This window comes from Erigeron canadensis, chromosome 2 (assembly GCF_010389155.1).
Source record: "Erigeron canadensis isolate Cc75 chromosome 2, C_canadensis_v1, whole genome shotgun sequence".
Lineage (NCBI taxonomy): Eukaryota > Viridiplantae > Streptophyta > Magnoliopsida > Asterales > Asteraceae > Erigeron > Erigeron canadensis.
In genome coordinates this window covers 42255731-42271065 of record NC_057762.1, presented here as the reverse complement: position 1 = coordinate 42271065, position 15335 = coordinate 42255731, and the positions used below count along the sequence as shown (strand labels likewise).

Genomic DNA, 15335 nt, shown 5'->3' with positions numbered 1-15335 from the left:
AGCACACACACCACTAGTACTTTTTCTATCAACAAGTGACCCACCTAAGTCGGAATCCGCATAACACATAATATCAACACCGGAGAATTTAGGATACCATAATCCGAGGTGCATTGTACCTTTAACATATCTAAATATTCGTTTAACCGCTTCATAGTGTGACAATTTAGGATTTTCTTGAAATCTAACACATAAGCACACACTATACATAATATCCGGTCTACTAGCGGTAAGATACAACAAACTACCAATCATGCCACGATATTTAGTATTATCCATAGATTCACCTTCTTCATCAATGCTAAGTCAAGTTGTAGTAGCCATAGGTGTATCTAATGGTTTAGAAGATTCCATTTCAAATTTTTTAAGCATTTCCTTGATATATTTAGATTGATTAATGAAAATGCCATCATCTAGTTGTTTAATTTGTAAGCCAAGAAAGAAATTAAGTTCACCCATCATGCTCATCTCAAATTCATCATGCATAAGGTTTGAAAATTCATCACACAAAGATTGATCCGTGGATCCAAATACAATATCATCTACATATATTTGCACAATTATTAGATGATGTTTTTTCTTTTTAATAAACAAGGTGCTATCTACTTTGCCCATTGCATATTCATGATCAATTAAGAATGTCTTCAACCTATCATACCAAGCTCTAGGTGCTTGTTTTAACCCATATAACGCCTTTTTGAGTTTGTAAACATGATTAGGTTTTTCAAAGTTTTCAAATCCCGGTGGTTGAGACACATATACATCTTCTTTAATTACACCATTCAAGAATGCACTTTTTACGTCCATTTGGTATAGCTTAAAATCATGAGCACAAGCATATGCAAGTAAAATTCGGATAGATTCTAGTCTAGCAACCGGGGCAAAAGTTTCATCATAATCAATTCCATCTTCTTGACAATATCCTAGAGCCACTAATCTAGCTTTATTTCTAGTGACATTACCATCTTCATCAAGTTTGTTTCTATATATCCATTTTAAACCAAATATGGTGTTTTCACTAGGTAAAGGAACTAATTCCCAAACATCATTTCTTTTAAATTGATTTAGTTCCTCTTGCATGGCCATTACCCAATTATCATCAACTATTGCTTCTTTAATATTTTTGGGTTCTATAGTAGACACAAAAGCACAATGAGAGTTTACATACATAGCATGAGATCTTGTTACTCTTTGATTTAAGTCGCCAATTACTTGATCTATGGGGTGGTCTTTTACCTCTTTTATGTTAACTATAGGTTGAGGTTCAACTTGTGGTGTTTCATTTTCATTGGTTGGTTCTACAATAGGTGGATTAGCTCTAACTTCTTCTTCAATAATGTCATCATCTACTAGAGGTAGCGATTTAGGTTTAGGTTCCGACTCATCAAATGTGACATCAAGTGAATCTTCTACAATATTAGTTTCCTTGTTTAGAATCCTATATGCTTTACTTATGGGTGAGTATCCTAGAAAGACTCCTTCATATGCCTTTGGATCAAATTTAGTTAGGTGATCTTTCTTATTTAGCACAAAACATTTACAACCAAAGACTCTAATATGTTTTAAAGACGGTTTCTTACCTTTTATTACTTCATAAGGCGTTTTGTTCATCATTGGTCTAAATAGAACTCTATTAAGTATGTAACATGAAGTTGACACGGCATCACACCAAAACTTTTGAGGAATAGATTGTTTATTTAACATAGTCCTACTCATTTCTTGAAGTGTTCTATTTTTCCTCTCAACAACCCCATTGGATTGAGGAGTGCGAGGAGCCGAAAAGTTATGTGTTACCCCATGTTTATCACAAAATTCCCCAAATTGAGCTTCGTTATCAAACTCCCTACCATGATCGGTTCGAATTGACACTATAGTACATCCTAGTTTATTTTGAATTTTTCTACCAAATATTTTGAATTTTTCAAAAGCTTCATTTTTATGTCTTAAAAAGAAAGTCCAAGTAAACCTAGAGTAGTCATCAACTATAACTAATGTATAAAAATTTCCTCCATAGCTTTGAACCGATGATGGGCCAAATAAATCCATATGTAAGAGTTCAAGACACCTTTTGGTTGAAATTACATTTTTAGGTTTGTGACTTGCCCTAACTTGCTTACCTACTTTACATGCATCACAAAAATGACAATCAAACTTCAACTTAGGCAAATCTCTTACACAATCCATAGATGACAATTTTTGAAGTTGTCGCATATTAGCATGTCCTAATCTCCTATGCCATAAGGTGGAAGTATCTTGTATAGTTGCTAAGCATATATCTAATTTTTTATAATCATTTAGTTTACATGTATATACACCTTGTTTTCGTTCACATCTTATTATAACTTCACCATTTTTAACAATTTCCGCATGAGATTCATCAAATATAACTTTTAGACCTTTATCACATAATTTACCAACACTTAACAAATTGAAAGCAAGATTTTTAACATGTGCAACCTTTTCAAACACAAACTTTTCGTGTGCGATGTTACCTTTACCGATTATTTTTCCTTTGACGTCACTTCCAAACACAACATCACCACCGTTGCATTTGGCATATGTGGAGAAGACATCCCGGTCTCCAGTCATGTGTTTTGAGCAACCACTATCGGTAATCCAATCATCCTTCTCAATTACTCTATTGTCACACACCTATATGTGAACACTACATTCAAACTCTTGGTACCCAATGTTTCATGGGTCCGGGGTTGTTAGCACTAAATATTCCTATTTTAACCCATTTCTTTACTACCTTTTGATGAAAATGATTTCTTCGTGTTCTTTGATAGTAATAATCATTAGTGCGATTTCTATAGAGTCTTTGTTGAGCACCATAAGTATTTGAAGTGTAGCTTTTTTCTTTTGAAAAACCATTTTGGAATTGGTTATTTGATTGGTAAAATTTATTTACTATATATGGTTTTTCAATCTTTAGAGATGGGTTTGAAACAGATATATATTCAATAGGGACTTTGCAAGGGTTAGGCAAATTTTTGTGTCCAAGGTTAGTTGACTGCAGACACTGAGTACGGCTGACCGTACCAGTGTCTGTGGTCAATCTGTATTGTGGTCTGTAGCTAACATACTGCAGACGCTGACCACAGTCGACCGTGCCTGCGTCCGCAGTTCCACTGACTCCTTTTTCCTTGACGAAAATTGTAGGTTTGATTTTGTTAGTCGATGCTTCTTCTTTATACCCAATTCCTGCCCTTGTACATTTTGTAGGCAAACTATCAAGCATATCTTCTAACATTTTAGTTCCTCTAGCAAATTTTAGAAAATAAAATTCTTTTTCCAAAGATTTTACCTTTATCTTTAAAATGGGACATTTTTGACAACTTGAACAAGGTAGTGTTTCACTCTTTCTCAACTCACTATTTTCTTTCATCAAAAGTACAATCAATCTTTTTTGTTCTTCAAGTTCTTGGTTTAATGATTCATTTTCCGATTTTAGAATTCCATTTTTTTTGCTAATTTTAGTGCTTAACATAGCAAGCTTTTCATAGTCATGTTCTAAATTTTCAAGAGAATAGATAGTATCGGAATGTACCTCATCTTCATCTTGTCTGACAAAACAAAGCTCGGTATCTTCATCTTCACTATCACTCCATGCTCCTTCTATACTTTTTGCTTTATTGATGGCTACAAAGCAATTTTCTTGAGATTCTTCTTCATCTTCCCAAGCTCCACCAACATAGGCTCTTTCATTTCTCTTCTTAGTGCATTCATTCACCAAGTGGTTAGGATCACCACAATTGAAGCACTTTCTTGTATTCTTCTTCTTCACATCACCTTGTGGTTTTCTTGTGTCATTTTGGGGAGGACGAACATTTTTTCCATTTCTTCTAAATATTCTTTTGAAGTTTCTCACCATACATGCCAATTCTTCATCATCATCTAGTTCATCTTCATCATCCCCATTTTCACTTGAGGTTTCAACATGTTTAGCTTTAAGAGCGATTGACTTGAATTTTTCTTTCTTCAACCTTGCTATTTCTTCATCTTTCTCCAAAATGACTTCATGAACCTTAAGGTTTCCAACGAGCTCATCCAAGGTCAACTTTTCAAAGTCTTTGGCTTCATCAATAGCCGTGACCTTCGGTCTCCATTTTGATGGAAGTGCCCTCAAGAATTTTCTCACATATTGCTTGCTTGTGTATGATGTACCTAATGCCTTCAAACTAGTGCAAATATTGTTAAATCTTGAATACCCTACATCTATCTTTTCATCATCACCAATGGAAAATTGCTCATATTGGGCAACTAACAATTCAATTTTATTTTCAATTACTTGAGCATTTCCTTGGTGAGTTACTACTAGGGTATCCCAAGCCTCTTTAGCATTTTTGCACATGAATACTCTTTCATATTCTTTTCTTGGTAAAGCATTATACAACATTAATTTTGCTTCATAATTTTTAGCAATATTTTGTTTGTGTTCCGGTTTCCAATCTTTCTTTTCAACTTTAATCCATTTCTTTTCCGCTAGTGACCAATCCTTTGCCTCATAGTCTCCCGTGACAATTCTATCCCATAAATCAATATCTTTTGCACAAACATAGGTTTCAAATCTTTGTTTCCAATAACAAAATCCTTCCGTTTTAAGAAGTGGTGGTCTTTGCATAGAGCACCCCTCATTATAATTACCACTTTTTTGTTCCATGGATACAAACTTGAGATTTTTGAAAATTTTTAATTTTTACAAAAATTAGAGCAACGTGCTATGATACCAATTGTAAGTGTAATCTAGGGGGGGGGTGAATAGATGACACCAACTTTTACTTCTTTTTGATTACTTATGTTTGAAAAATTTATTTGAAACTTGTTTGTGCTTAGCTTCACTCTATCAAACAATATATATACGTATGTTTGTAATAAACTTAAAATATAAAGAGATAGAGTAAGAAATATATCACCACACATATGAACACCACGATGTATAGTGGTTCGGGTGAATGTTAACGAATTCACCGTATCCACTCCTTGATTCACAAATCAAGAGTTAGTAGCACTAAATCCTCCAAAACCGGTGGAGAGTCCGCGGGTACAATCTTGACACTTCAAGACTCACTAATTCCTAACCACTAGGAAATATCAATTCTTGACACTTCAAGAATTATCACCACTCTAACCACTAGAGTTGATAAACACTCAAGAAGACCTATTCACCAAGCTCTTCTATCACTACTCACACTCACTAGTGTGATATTACAACTTGTAGTGAATTGACAATTATACAAATTTTAACTTACTACAATTTTTCACTCTTGCTAATTTATCAAATTGAAAGTAGATATGTATCTGAAAATGATCACTTTGAATCTCAGGAGGTTTTGTGTATGCAAGAGATGAGAATACTTGAAGCCAATATTGGAATATATAGGAAGAGAAAAATTCAGCCTGTTAGAACAGACAGACGCATGAGCAGCCGTGCTCAGTGGCCATGCTTCCTGCAGATTCACTTTATCACTTGGTTCTTGGCAAAAGTTTCAATCCGTTCAAGCAATGTCAAAATCAAACCCAAGCATCTTTCCATTTCCATAAGAGCATATAAATACTATTTAGAAAGTACATTAGATGCTTACTTCTAATGGAGATATCTTGAAGAGGGGAAGATCACATGAGGGTTTTGAAAATGAGTAAAGTCACTTTGTTTTGTTTGAGGAAGAAGGGATAAGATTTTGCTTTTTCAAATGGGTAATTTTATTTCCAGAAATCTGAGATAAAACACTTTATAAGTGTTAATATATTAGACCCAACCCATTTGACTTTCATTGACCCTCCAACACTTAGTGAAATTTTTAGGCCAAAATGTGTGAAACACATAAAGTGAACATATGCAAATTCTAACAAATTGGAACTCCTAGATATGTTAGAATAAGCATATTCTGAAGGTTACAAGTCACGAAAAAATCAAACGGGCCTTACACATTTGAACAAATTTGGACAGACCTACTGCGGCCACAAGCACGGCAGGCCGCGCTTGCAACAGTACTCAACTATAGTGCTACACATTTGCTCAAACATGAAGTTTGCGGTTTTTAGCTTGGAAATAGCGTATACATGCATAAATCAATATCTATATCCTTTAACAATCGTTTCGTGTATTGTTAATCATCATTAAAACGTGAGAGACGTCTTTATTCACTTCATCATGCCTAATATGCACCAACACCATGTATCTGTTCATGCTTACTTACCAAACGTTGGACATCTTGAGTTGTTGGCCTTCTCAAGTACTCAGTGTTATATAACTAATAAATACACTTGCAAAAGTTATTTAAACATTCAGTTGAAGTCGCACGACCCATATGTAAGTACTCATCTAATTGGTCGGCATTAGAAGCATACACCAATTGACGTATGGCGGAAGTACATTTTTGGAAAATGTTGAAACCAGCCTTACCACTACAATCAGTTTCTCTTTTTTGGAAAAACTGAAAATGTTTGGGTAGGGTTTCGACGACGCTAAAGTTGTGTATATCTTGGCATATACGAAGAAACATATGCCTGTGCATTCGAAATCTTTTTCGAAAATTATCGGCCGGGAAAGTTGGTGCATCAGAAAAGTAATCATTCAATAAACGCACCGTGGCTCCGGCATGATCTCGTGATAAAACCCTTCTGGTTCGAGGTACACGTGAACTCGACTCAACATCGTCTGCTTCGTCTTCGTTACAAACATCAAAAATTACGCCTGTGATCTCTGGATTAAATAGGGTGTTCATTTGCGTAACGGTTGAGTTTAGAAATTTGAAATCGTCACTTGATGATGAATTAGACATAATTTGATGAATGAAATGTATGTTTGATGAATGAAATGGTATGTAATAAAATGTTGTGTGTATAAATGAGAATAAGTTGGAGTGTTTAAATAGAAAAAAAAAATAACCGTTAGAAAAAAAAAACAAAAAAAAACCAAAGAATCAAACTATCCGTTGCTGAAGATTCCACTCGTGCCGTCCTTGGTCTTCTCTGGGAGGACTCCCCGCCTAGGACTCACCATGAGGACTCCCCATGGTCATAATGTCCTGCGTCATGGTCTTCGAAGACTACTTATAAGTAGAGGCCTTAACTTAAATAACGTGAGCTGCATTTCATTTTTATAAAATAACTTGCATTTTTTTTTTTTTGTAACAGTCATTCCCATTAGCTAACCCATTTTCAATCACGTGAGTTGCTTGGTAGACTGGTTATTAGCACGTTTAACCAACCGTATTGAACAATATTTTCCAATTCTATAATCAAAATGTGTCTACTTTTTACCTAAAATATATCTAATACATGATTTAATACTTCTCACCGTTCTTAATAAAGGGGTCTCAAAATAAATATAAAAAAAGTATAATATACTCCGTATATAGTTAGATTCTCTTTCAAGCACCCGTCCTTTTAATGTTGGGTTGTCCATATGATTTAAGTTATAAACTTTATTTGTAATTTTAGAATTTTCAAAACTCATTTTTGGAGACTGTTCAACAATTAAGAACAATATATCTTGTCGCCACATTATGCAGTTATTGAAATATCTTTTAGTAATATTTTAGGTGGAAATTATTATTGTAGAGTGAATATGAAATATGGTGCATAATAAATACAGATAAAGAAAAGGGAATGAAGATGTGGAAATGGTAAAATATTTAGAGATGGCTTGTTGAGCGGGAAAAGGGGGACGGGGCCAAGTCGGTCTAAAATTGATGTCGGAAAACGAGTAAACGTAAACGTGATACCCACGACCGCGGGAGACAAGCCGAAGCCTGGGCCAGTGGTTAGGACCATTTATATGGTCAGTCAGTCAGGGTGGGGGGTCATTATATTTTATGCATCATGTGGGTGGGTGTGGTTGGACCCACGATACAATTCAAACAAACAAACAAAGGAAAGATGCATAGAGTAAGGTGGTGGTCAAACCCCAACTACTCATCAACCCAATGAATAAATCAAAGCCTGACATCCATTCCCCCCTCACACACTTTCCTTGCTTTCTCCCCCTACCCCAACCCATCATATATCAAAATGTATCACTCGTCCCTCTTCTTCACCTTTTGATACTCTCGCCGTTCAAAAAAAAAAAAACACTTTTGATACTCTCAAATCTTTCTTGTAAATAACGAAAAGAATTACACTATTTATCTTTGCTTTTCACTTATTACTCTATATGCAGACTTTACGTAGCCCTCTGAATTTTACATAATCCCCTTAAAGATAAGTACTGTATTCTTTACCTAACATTTCTCACATTTTATTTATATTCATATAGTACTAGTGTACACTACTATTGTTATTCTTTGTATAAAAGCAAGCACAACGCACTCTTCGATGTGATTAAAGTCTTTTATATATGGTTTGATGTACTTTTGATGTTTTCTCATCATTTTACTCAACACTCTACGTATCTATAGATTACGTGTTGTCAGGTTGTTAGCTAAGTGAAGTATGATTTAAAGCATAACAATAACAATAATATCTAAATTACATATGTTAGAAATGTGATGTAAAGAGTCATATCCCCGTTTACAGAATATACAGTGTGGTGTTTTAGTGAAAATCTAAATGTTAAAAGGGCATCCAAAAGAATTGAAGATGATAATACGTTTGTCTTCGTTGGTAGCTTAGTGATAAAAAAGACACGGAATTTTATGAGGTTATGCGAGGTACACAACTATACTATGTCCACCAATAATATTATATACTCGTATAACGGTTTATTCTAGGATTTTCAATTTGACAATATAATATAATTTCTTAGAATGAATAAACATTTCAAGACGAGAGTAAGTACCCGCGCGTTACGACGGTGAGATGGTGGGGGTGATAACTAGGTCAGAGAGTGTGATAGTCAAATGCCTACGGCCTCCGCCCTCGGATTTAAAACTTCATTGAAAGTATATCGAATGACATCTCTAATGAAAGAGCATGAAATTTTAAGAACACCCATACAATTTTTATAATTTATCGACGTATGATTTTTGAGATAAAAGATTTTGAATGAATTGGAGGAATAAATGATTTATGGGGGAGAGAGAAAAAAGATGATTGGCTGAGATTTGATGAAAGAGAAAAGGTATTATAGTTATTTTGATAAATATAAAATAGATGAGAAAGGTATTTTGGAGATGTACTTAAAATCAATATTAAAAATTTCAATTCAACGTTGAAAATCTAGAAGGAATCTGCTTTATAATATAGTATAGATATCTTCAATTTGATTCTTGCACAAAGCCTCCAAAATTTCGGCTACAACCTTAATGAGGGACATGCATTATAAAAAAAAAAAGTCGAATCTCACTTCATATATATTCATTTAATCATAGTTTTACATGATTTATCTTTCCTTATGTTGGTCGTGAGACTGGATGGTTGGATCGCTATCATTTGATTATAACGACATCGTATTATAATTAATGAGCTGATTAATTTAAAATGATTTGTCGGGTTGGAAGCAAAACCCATCTTGTTTGATGTTTACTCATATTTTCTAATGAGAAACATATGCCGGCTAACAAGAGGTTGTGGATCTCCATGACCGTACTTTGAATAACTTTAATTATCCCATTTAGCATCTATCGATACTATTAAAATATCGATATACAAGGAAGTAGACTTGTCGATCTTTACGTTACAATATTGATAACATGTAACAATGCTTTAGCAATTTCTTATATAGTTCCTTTATTTTTTGTAATGCGGCGTGATCTTAAAACAACAAGAATACATAAATTAAGAGCAAAATAATTGAAATGAATAGCAAAGTATCATTTGATAAACGAATAGCAAAATAATTGAAATGGTAATATTTTAAAAAAATATTTTTCTAATAATCCTCTCTATATAAGACTACATGACAAAGTATCATGATTATGTTTTAAGAGAATTTTTAAAAGTATATATCATTTTCTTGAAATAATTAAGCTAACCAAACTAATTTGTTATCACTGATTATTAAATCACATAAAAATGTTTTGAATGGTGTTCGCTTCATTTAACTTATTTATTGATGAGTTAATATCATTTGTAAGTTAAAAAACAGTTTTGTAATTACACTTTAAAACTTTTAAAGTTTATTATAGAGATTTTCTCTGTGATTTGTCCAAGGGAATGATTAATCTTTCAAAAATAATAACCTAAAAGTTCTTCAAACTACCAAATGAAAGTCATGTGGAAAAATCAAAAAGTAAGAAAGATAATTAATGAAATCTAAATATCACTATCTAATAGTTTTAAGAGAATTTTTAAACTAATATATAAGATGCATGATAAATCATTTTTCCTTGTCAAAGTATACAAGTTTTATCTATACATTTCATAAATTATGTTTTTAATCCTGATTTTTGACCATTCTCTGCAATTTTGGACTAAAAGTCAACATTTTTGTACCAAATGGCTGATAGAGTGACAGGGCTCCAAAATGATCGAGTAAGAAATATAATTTATGAAAACTAATGATAAAACCTATAAATTTTGATTACTGTAACTTTCTAAGCTATTATAAAGATTGACAAATAAATTTGAGGCATATTAGTTTAATTATGCACGCAAATACTATAAATACTGATACTGATTAGCCTAACCAATAACCCACGCATTCAATCATCTCCATATCTATAAACCATAGAAATAACGATCACATTCTAAAAAAAGGATGGAGTGAATACAAGAAGAAGAAGATGATGACGATGCTTTTTGCAACGAAATAAAAACAGCCAAGCTAAAAGTTTGTTGGGAGTGTATGATAATTAATATGTACTACTAATAAATAAATTATAGCCCAATCGATAACCAACACAATACAACAACAACAGGACCTAATCTCTGCGTGGGGTATGAGGGAGGTAAGCTGTAGACAGTCTTACCTTTACACAAAGGTAGAGAGACTGCTTCCATAGGGACCTCCTGCCACAAAGGAATGTAAGATGGAAAATGAGAAATGTTTAGAAAATCATACCTGTCTGCCGAGAATCTGAAAAACAGAAATACCTGTCCGCTGGGTCCGGCTACTATGCGGGTCGAACGTTTATCAATCATGCATCCTACCGATATCTTAGAAACATGTTTGACAATACAATACCATAAACCATTAAACGTAAAAATATCTATATTCTAAAAAAGGGTGCTGATAATTTTTGGATTTTACCGAAATCATTTTGGTTCGTGGCCCATTGTAGATGAGTTTTGAAAATATGTTATGAGCTCATATCAGTCATCAGTTAAAGGAAAAATAATTTCTAAACATGTAAACTAATCCAACAATTAAAGTGGTATGAAAGTTATGGTTTCAAATTTTTACGTTTTTTGTTATCAAATAGATAAAGGACGAACTAACAAATGATGTTTTTGAAAAAATATAAAAAGAGTCAAAGAAAAAGTTTGTTGGGAGCGTCTGATAATATATACTTCCGCCGTCCCAATTTAAATGTCATAGTTTGATATTTTGGGTCTTTCTTGTTTAATTTTGACCGTTTAGATTTCTATTTATGTTATGTAATATTTGATGTAATATATATGAATCAGTTAGGTTTTAAATATATTTTATAACGATATAACTTTCGCTAAGTATTATAAAACAAAAAAAATAATATTAATGGTCAAAGTTGTGAAAGATTAACTTAGACAGTTAAACGTGGACATTTAAATTGGGACGGAGGAGTAAATAGTACTCGTAGTAAGTAAATAAATAAATTTGGTCCATAAATAAAATATGGCTCCCGAAAACAAATAAAAACAAGGAAAAGAGTGATGGATGGAAAACAGGAAAAGAGGAGAAATAGTAAAAGAGAAGCAGTGGAAATAATCAAACAACACGGTACTGACGTACGTCCGTCGGTAAACCCGTATATTCCCTCATGTCATGAAAAACGTTAATGAAATAAATTACTGGTGGTGGGAGGGAAAATCAAAAAAACAAGAAAGACCAATTAATAATAATAAAGCGCAACAAACAAAGAGAGAATTAAGATTAAGAATGGTGATAAAACAAGAAAGAATCCTTCAACATCAAGCTAGTTGGATTGGATCATCCATCCATCCATCCATGTATTTTTAATTTTGTATCTCTTTCTTTTTATTTACATCAAATTATTAATTTAACAAACACCACCACCACAACTACAAACCAACATATGGCATCCTCCTCCTAGCTCATTATTAACCATCACCATATCCACCACCACCTTCTTCTTTTGATATATTCATCTCTTTTCATTTTCCATATATAGGTATTCGATCTTCTCCATTCTACCCATCTTTCTTTCTTATTTTAGTAAGGGCAGGGCATTTTCTCTAATAGTCAAAACATACATGTAGTTTCCGGTTGATTTTTTTCATATTCATTAATTAGTCCCTTCATTAATTATATATACGTTGGAAAGTAATTAAAAACTTGTTGCGTTTTCATTAACTAAAGTGGCCCGTTTGTGAAACTGGGACAAACAATTGTATGGTATTCATCAAGATTTCCTACAAGTAAGAAAATTTTGTGTTTTCTTCACATCAAACTGTAAAGGGTTCTTGTTTATTACGATCGAGTATTATTGGATTGCTTTTCTTGCTGCAGTTTATTAATTTTCTTTTTGGTTTTTTAATTTGTACTCATTCTTGTGATTTTGATGCATAACAATATACTCGTATGTTTTTTGAGTATAATTTGTTTTGTATTTTTTGTTTTCAGAGAGATATTGGTGGCAACATATATAATAGTGGCCGGTAATTAATATGTTTGGGGGTGTTGCTAATGGTCATTCTGGATATACTACCTTCCATGAGGAACAACGTCAGTCACAGTATGATCTGGTCAGGGCATTGCCTCAGCTTCAGCTTTTTCAACAATGTGAGTTTTTTTGGCTTTCAACATTTATCACGACAACTGGTTCTCTTAGGTCTTCAAAAATTAACTTTGACTGTATGAGACGCATGATTATTGGTAGTGACTCAACTTTATATATGATGCAGTTCCCATTGATTATACACTCGAAAACATAAACTTTGTGGGAAACGAGCATGCTACGGTTTCAAGTCGACCTATGAAGAGGTCACGCGAACTAGGACCAATGTGCACACAGCAAAACCTTCACATATCTTCATGTCAAGATATTCAAAACCCTGTATCAACTGGACTAAAACTATCTTATGAAGACGATTCACACAATTCTTCTGTTACCTTCATGAGTGAAAACTTAAAAGCTGTCCACCCTGTCACTCATTCCCTTGCCAACAGTGTCAAAATGGAAATGGATCGCCAAAAAGAGTTCATTGATCATTATGTTAAAATTCAGGTAAGATTCTTATGGTTCCAATTGTCATTCGGGTTAGGCAGGTTGGGTAATGTGTCTAAAAGGTTTAGGTTGTAACGGGTCATTTTAGTACAAATTAAATTATGACCAGTCGGGTCGGATTTAGTTGCAACTTTTTTTCTTCAATTTTTATGATAGAAAACCATCTTCTCTTAGATACGAGTATATCATAATAATCCATCTGGCCAGTTTGAGATGCAGCACAACCTGAACTATATCATCATTTCCAGCTCAATTCCTTGTCGTTATAAGTCATTCAAGAGATTTGTGGTTTTCAGGAACAAAATATCGCCAAGGGTATAAGAGAACTGAATCAGAAACATACCGCATTGTTACTAAATACATTGGAGAAACAAGTAACAAGAAAGTTGAGTGAGAAAGACATCGAAATAGTCAACATGAACCGCAGAAATATGGAATTGGGGTTAAAAATAAAGCAACTCGCCATGGAAGCGCAAACTTGGCATTACAGAGCCAAATACAATGAGTCAGTTGTGAATGCCCTCAAGAATAATCTTCAACAAGTCATTGCACAGCAGCCTTTGCAAGGGAAGGAAGAAGGATTTGGTGATAGTGAGGTAGACGATGCTGCTTCTTATACAAATATAAATGCTTTGGGGAACCCAAATCAAACATTCTCTATGAAGCCGTTAAACTGCAAAGCGTGCAATGGTAAAGCAGTTTGTGTTTTGTTACTTCCATGTCGGCACTTGTGCCTGTGTAAAGATTGTGAAGCATTGACCGATATTTGCCCTGTTTGCCAGGCAACGAGAAATGAAACTGTACATGTTTTCATGTCCTAAAATCAGTGGTAAAATGATGTCTTTCATCTGGTGTTTTTGATTGAATGTGCAAATTATGCATAAAAATGGAATCTTGGTGATTGAAATTGTAGCAAACTTGCTCTGGATTTTTGTTGATGCTTTTGCTAGAGTATTAGTAACATGTTAGGATGGTTATATCACCAGGGAACATATTATAACTCAGAAAAAAGACGACTTGGTTTCTTTAGAACATGAGTTGTAGTTTTGTCAAAAATGTGATGGTGGTGGCATTGGGGATACTAATCGCTGGCTGTGGTGATTGGTGAACTACAATGGCACGATGCAAGGGATGAATACTCTTGTGTGCCAATTGCCACTACAGTTGTTGCGCCACTATAGACCCGTATCTAATGACCCATATCCATGAAACCATGATCCAATTGATTGTTTCAAATGAATATCAAGAACTAAAGAAGTAATGTCATTGCCATTTGACATTGACTCTCAGAGTCTCAGATGTAAATATCATGATCACTGTTACAATTAGAAGAAAATGCCCCTCTCATATTTTATCTTTCTGGAGTTAAACCGTTGATTTTAAAAGCCTACAAAATTGCTATCACGGAACTAGAATGGCCCTTTCCGTACGTGAGGCAATAAAGTATATTAAACACAAAACTGCATGAATTCCGCCGTTAAAAAAAAATAAATCTGCATGAAATACTAAAATGTGCTGAAAGCAGGTGTAGTGACTTTTTCTGTATGTTGGAATCAGTTGGATGATATATATGGTTATATCCTTCATTAACAATGGAGAGTTATTACTTAAAAACTGTTTTGGTAAATAACATCTATAGAAGCTGCAACATGTGCAGATGTACTCCTTGTGACTGCTCTAGTAATGCAATTTAGTTTTGTATCTAACTAGTTGATTGTGCTTTACCGTTATAGGCGTATGCACTAAGAACTGTCCTGCACAAATGGATGATTAATATATGGCACACCTGGTATTCAAATTTCAACAATATCTTATATCTAGCTCATAATTACCTTCCATTAGCTGCATACATCCTTTATCTTTTGCTTCCCACACTAGCAAAACAGAGAGGGATTCCTTTCAAATTACCTGGGGAAAGTCGAGTCTTTGGGACTGATGTAAGCTACTTAACTGTTATTCCGGTGGTTGTTTCCTCAACTTTTCGCTTCCCACACTAATATCCTAAAACATCTCCAGTTTCATGCTTTCTTATAGTAAAATCCAGCACAAGAAGCAATATTATGT

General features: G+C 33.8%; 1 protein-coding gene across 2 annotated transcripts; it reads left to right on the top strand.

Moving 5' to 3' along the window:
- Window positions 1-11996: 11996 nt before the first annotated feature.
- LOC122589565 (BOI-related E3 ubiquitin-protein ligase 1-like) lies at window positions 11997-14120 on the top strand. Of its 2 annotated transcripts, none has more exons than XM_043761866.1 (4): window positions 11997-12215; window positions 12668-12826; window positions 12949-13271; window positions 13568-14120. In XM_043761866.1, exons 2-4 carry the CDS (start codon window positions 12712-12714, stop codon window positions 14090-14092), a joined length of 963 nt encoding a protein of 320 aa, XP_043617801.1. In that variant the 5' UTR covers window positions 11997-12215; window positions 12668-12711; the 3' UTR covers window positions 14093-14120. The 2 variants fall into 2 exon arrangements, with proteins under 2 accessions (XP_043617801.1, XP_043617802.1); XM_043761867.1 differs by lacking the exon at window positions 11997-12215 and adding an exon at window positions 12446-12462.
- The last annotated feature ends 1215 nt before the right edge of the window (window positions 14121-15335 follow it).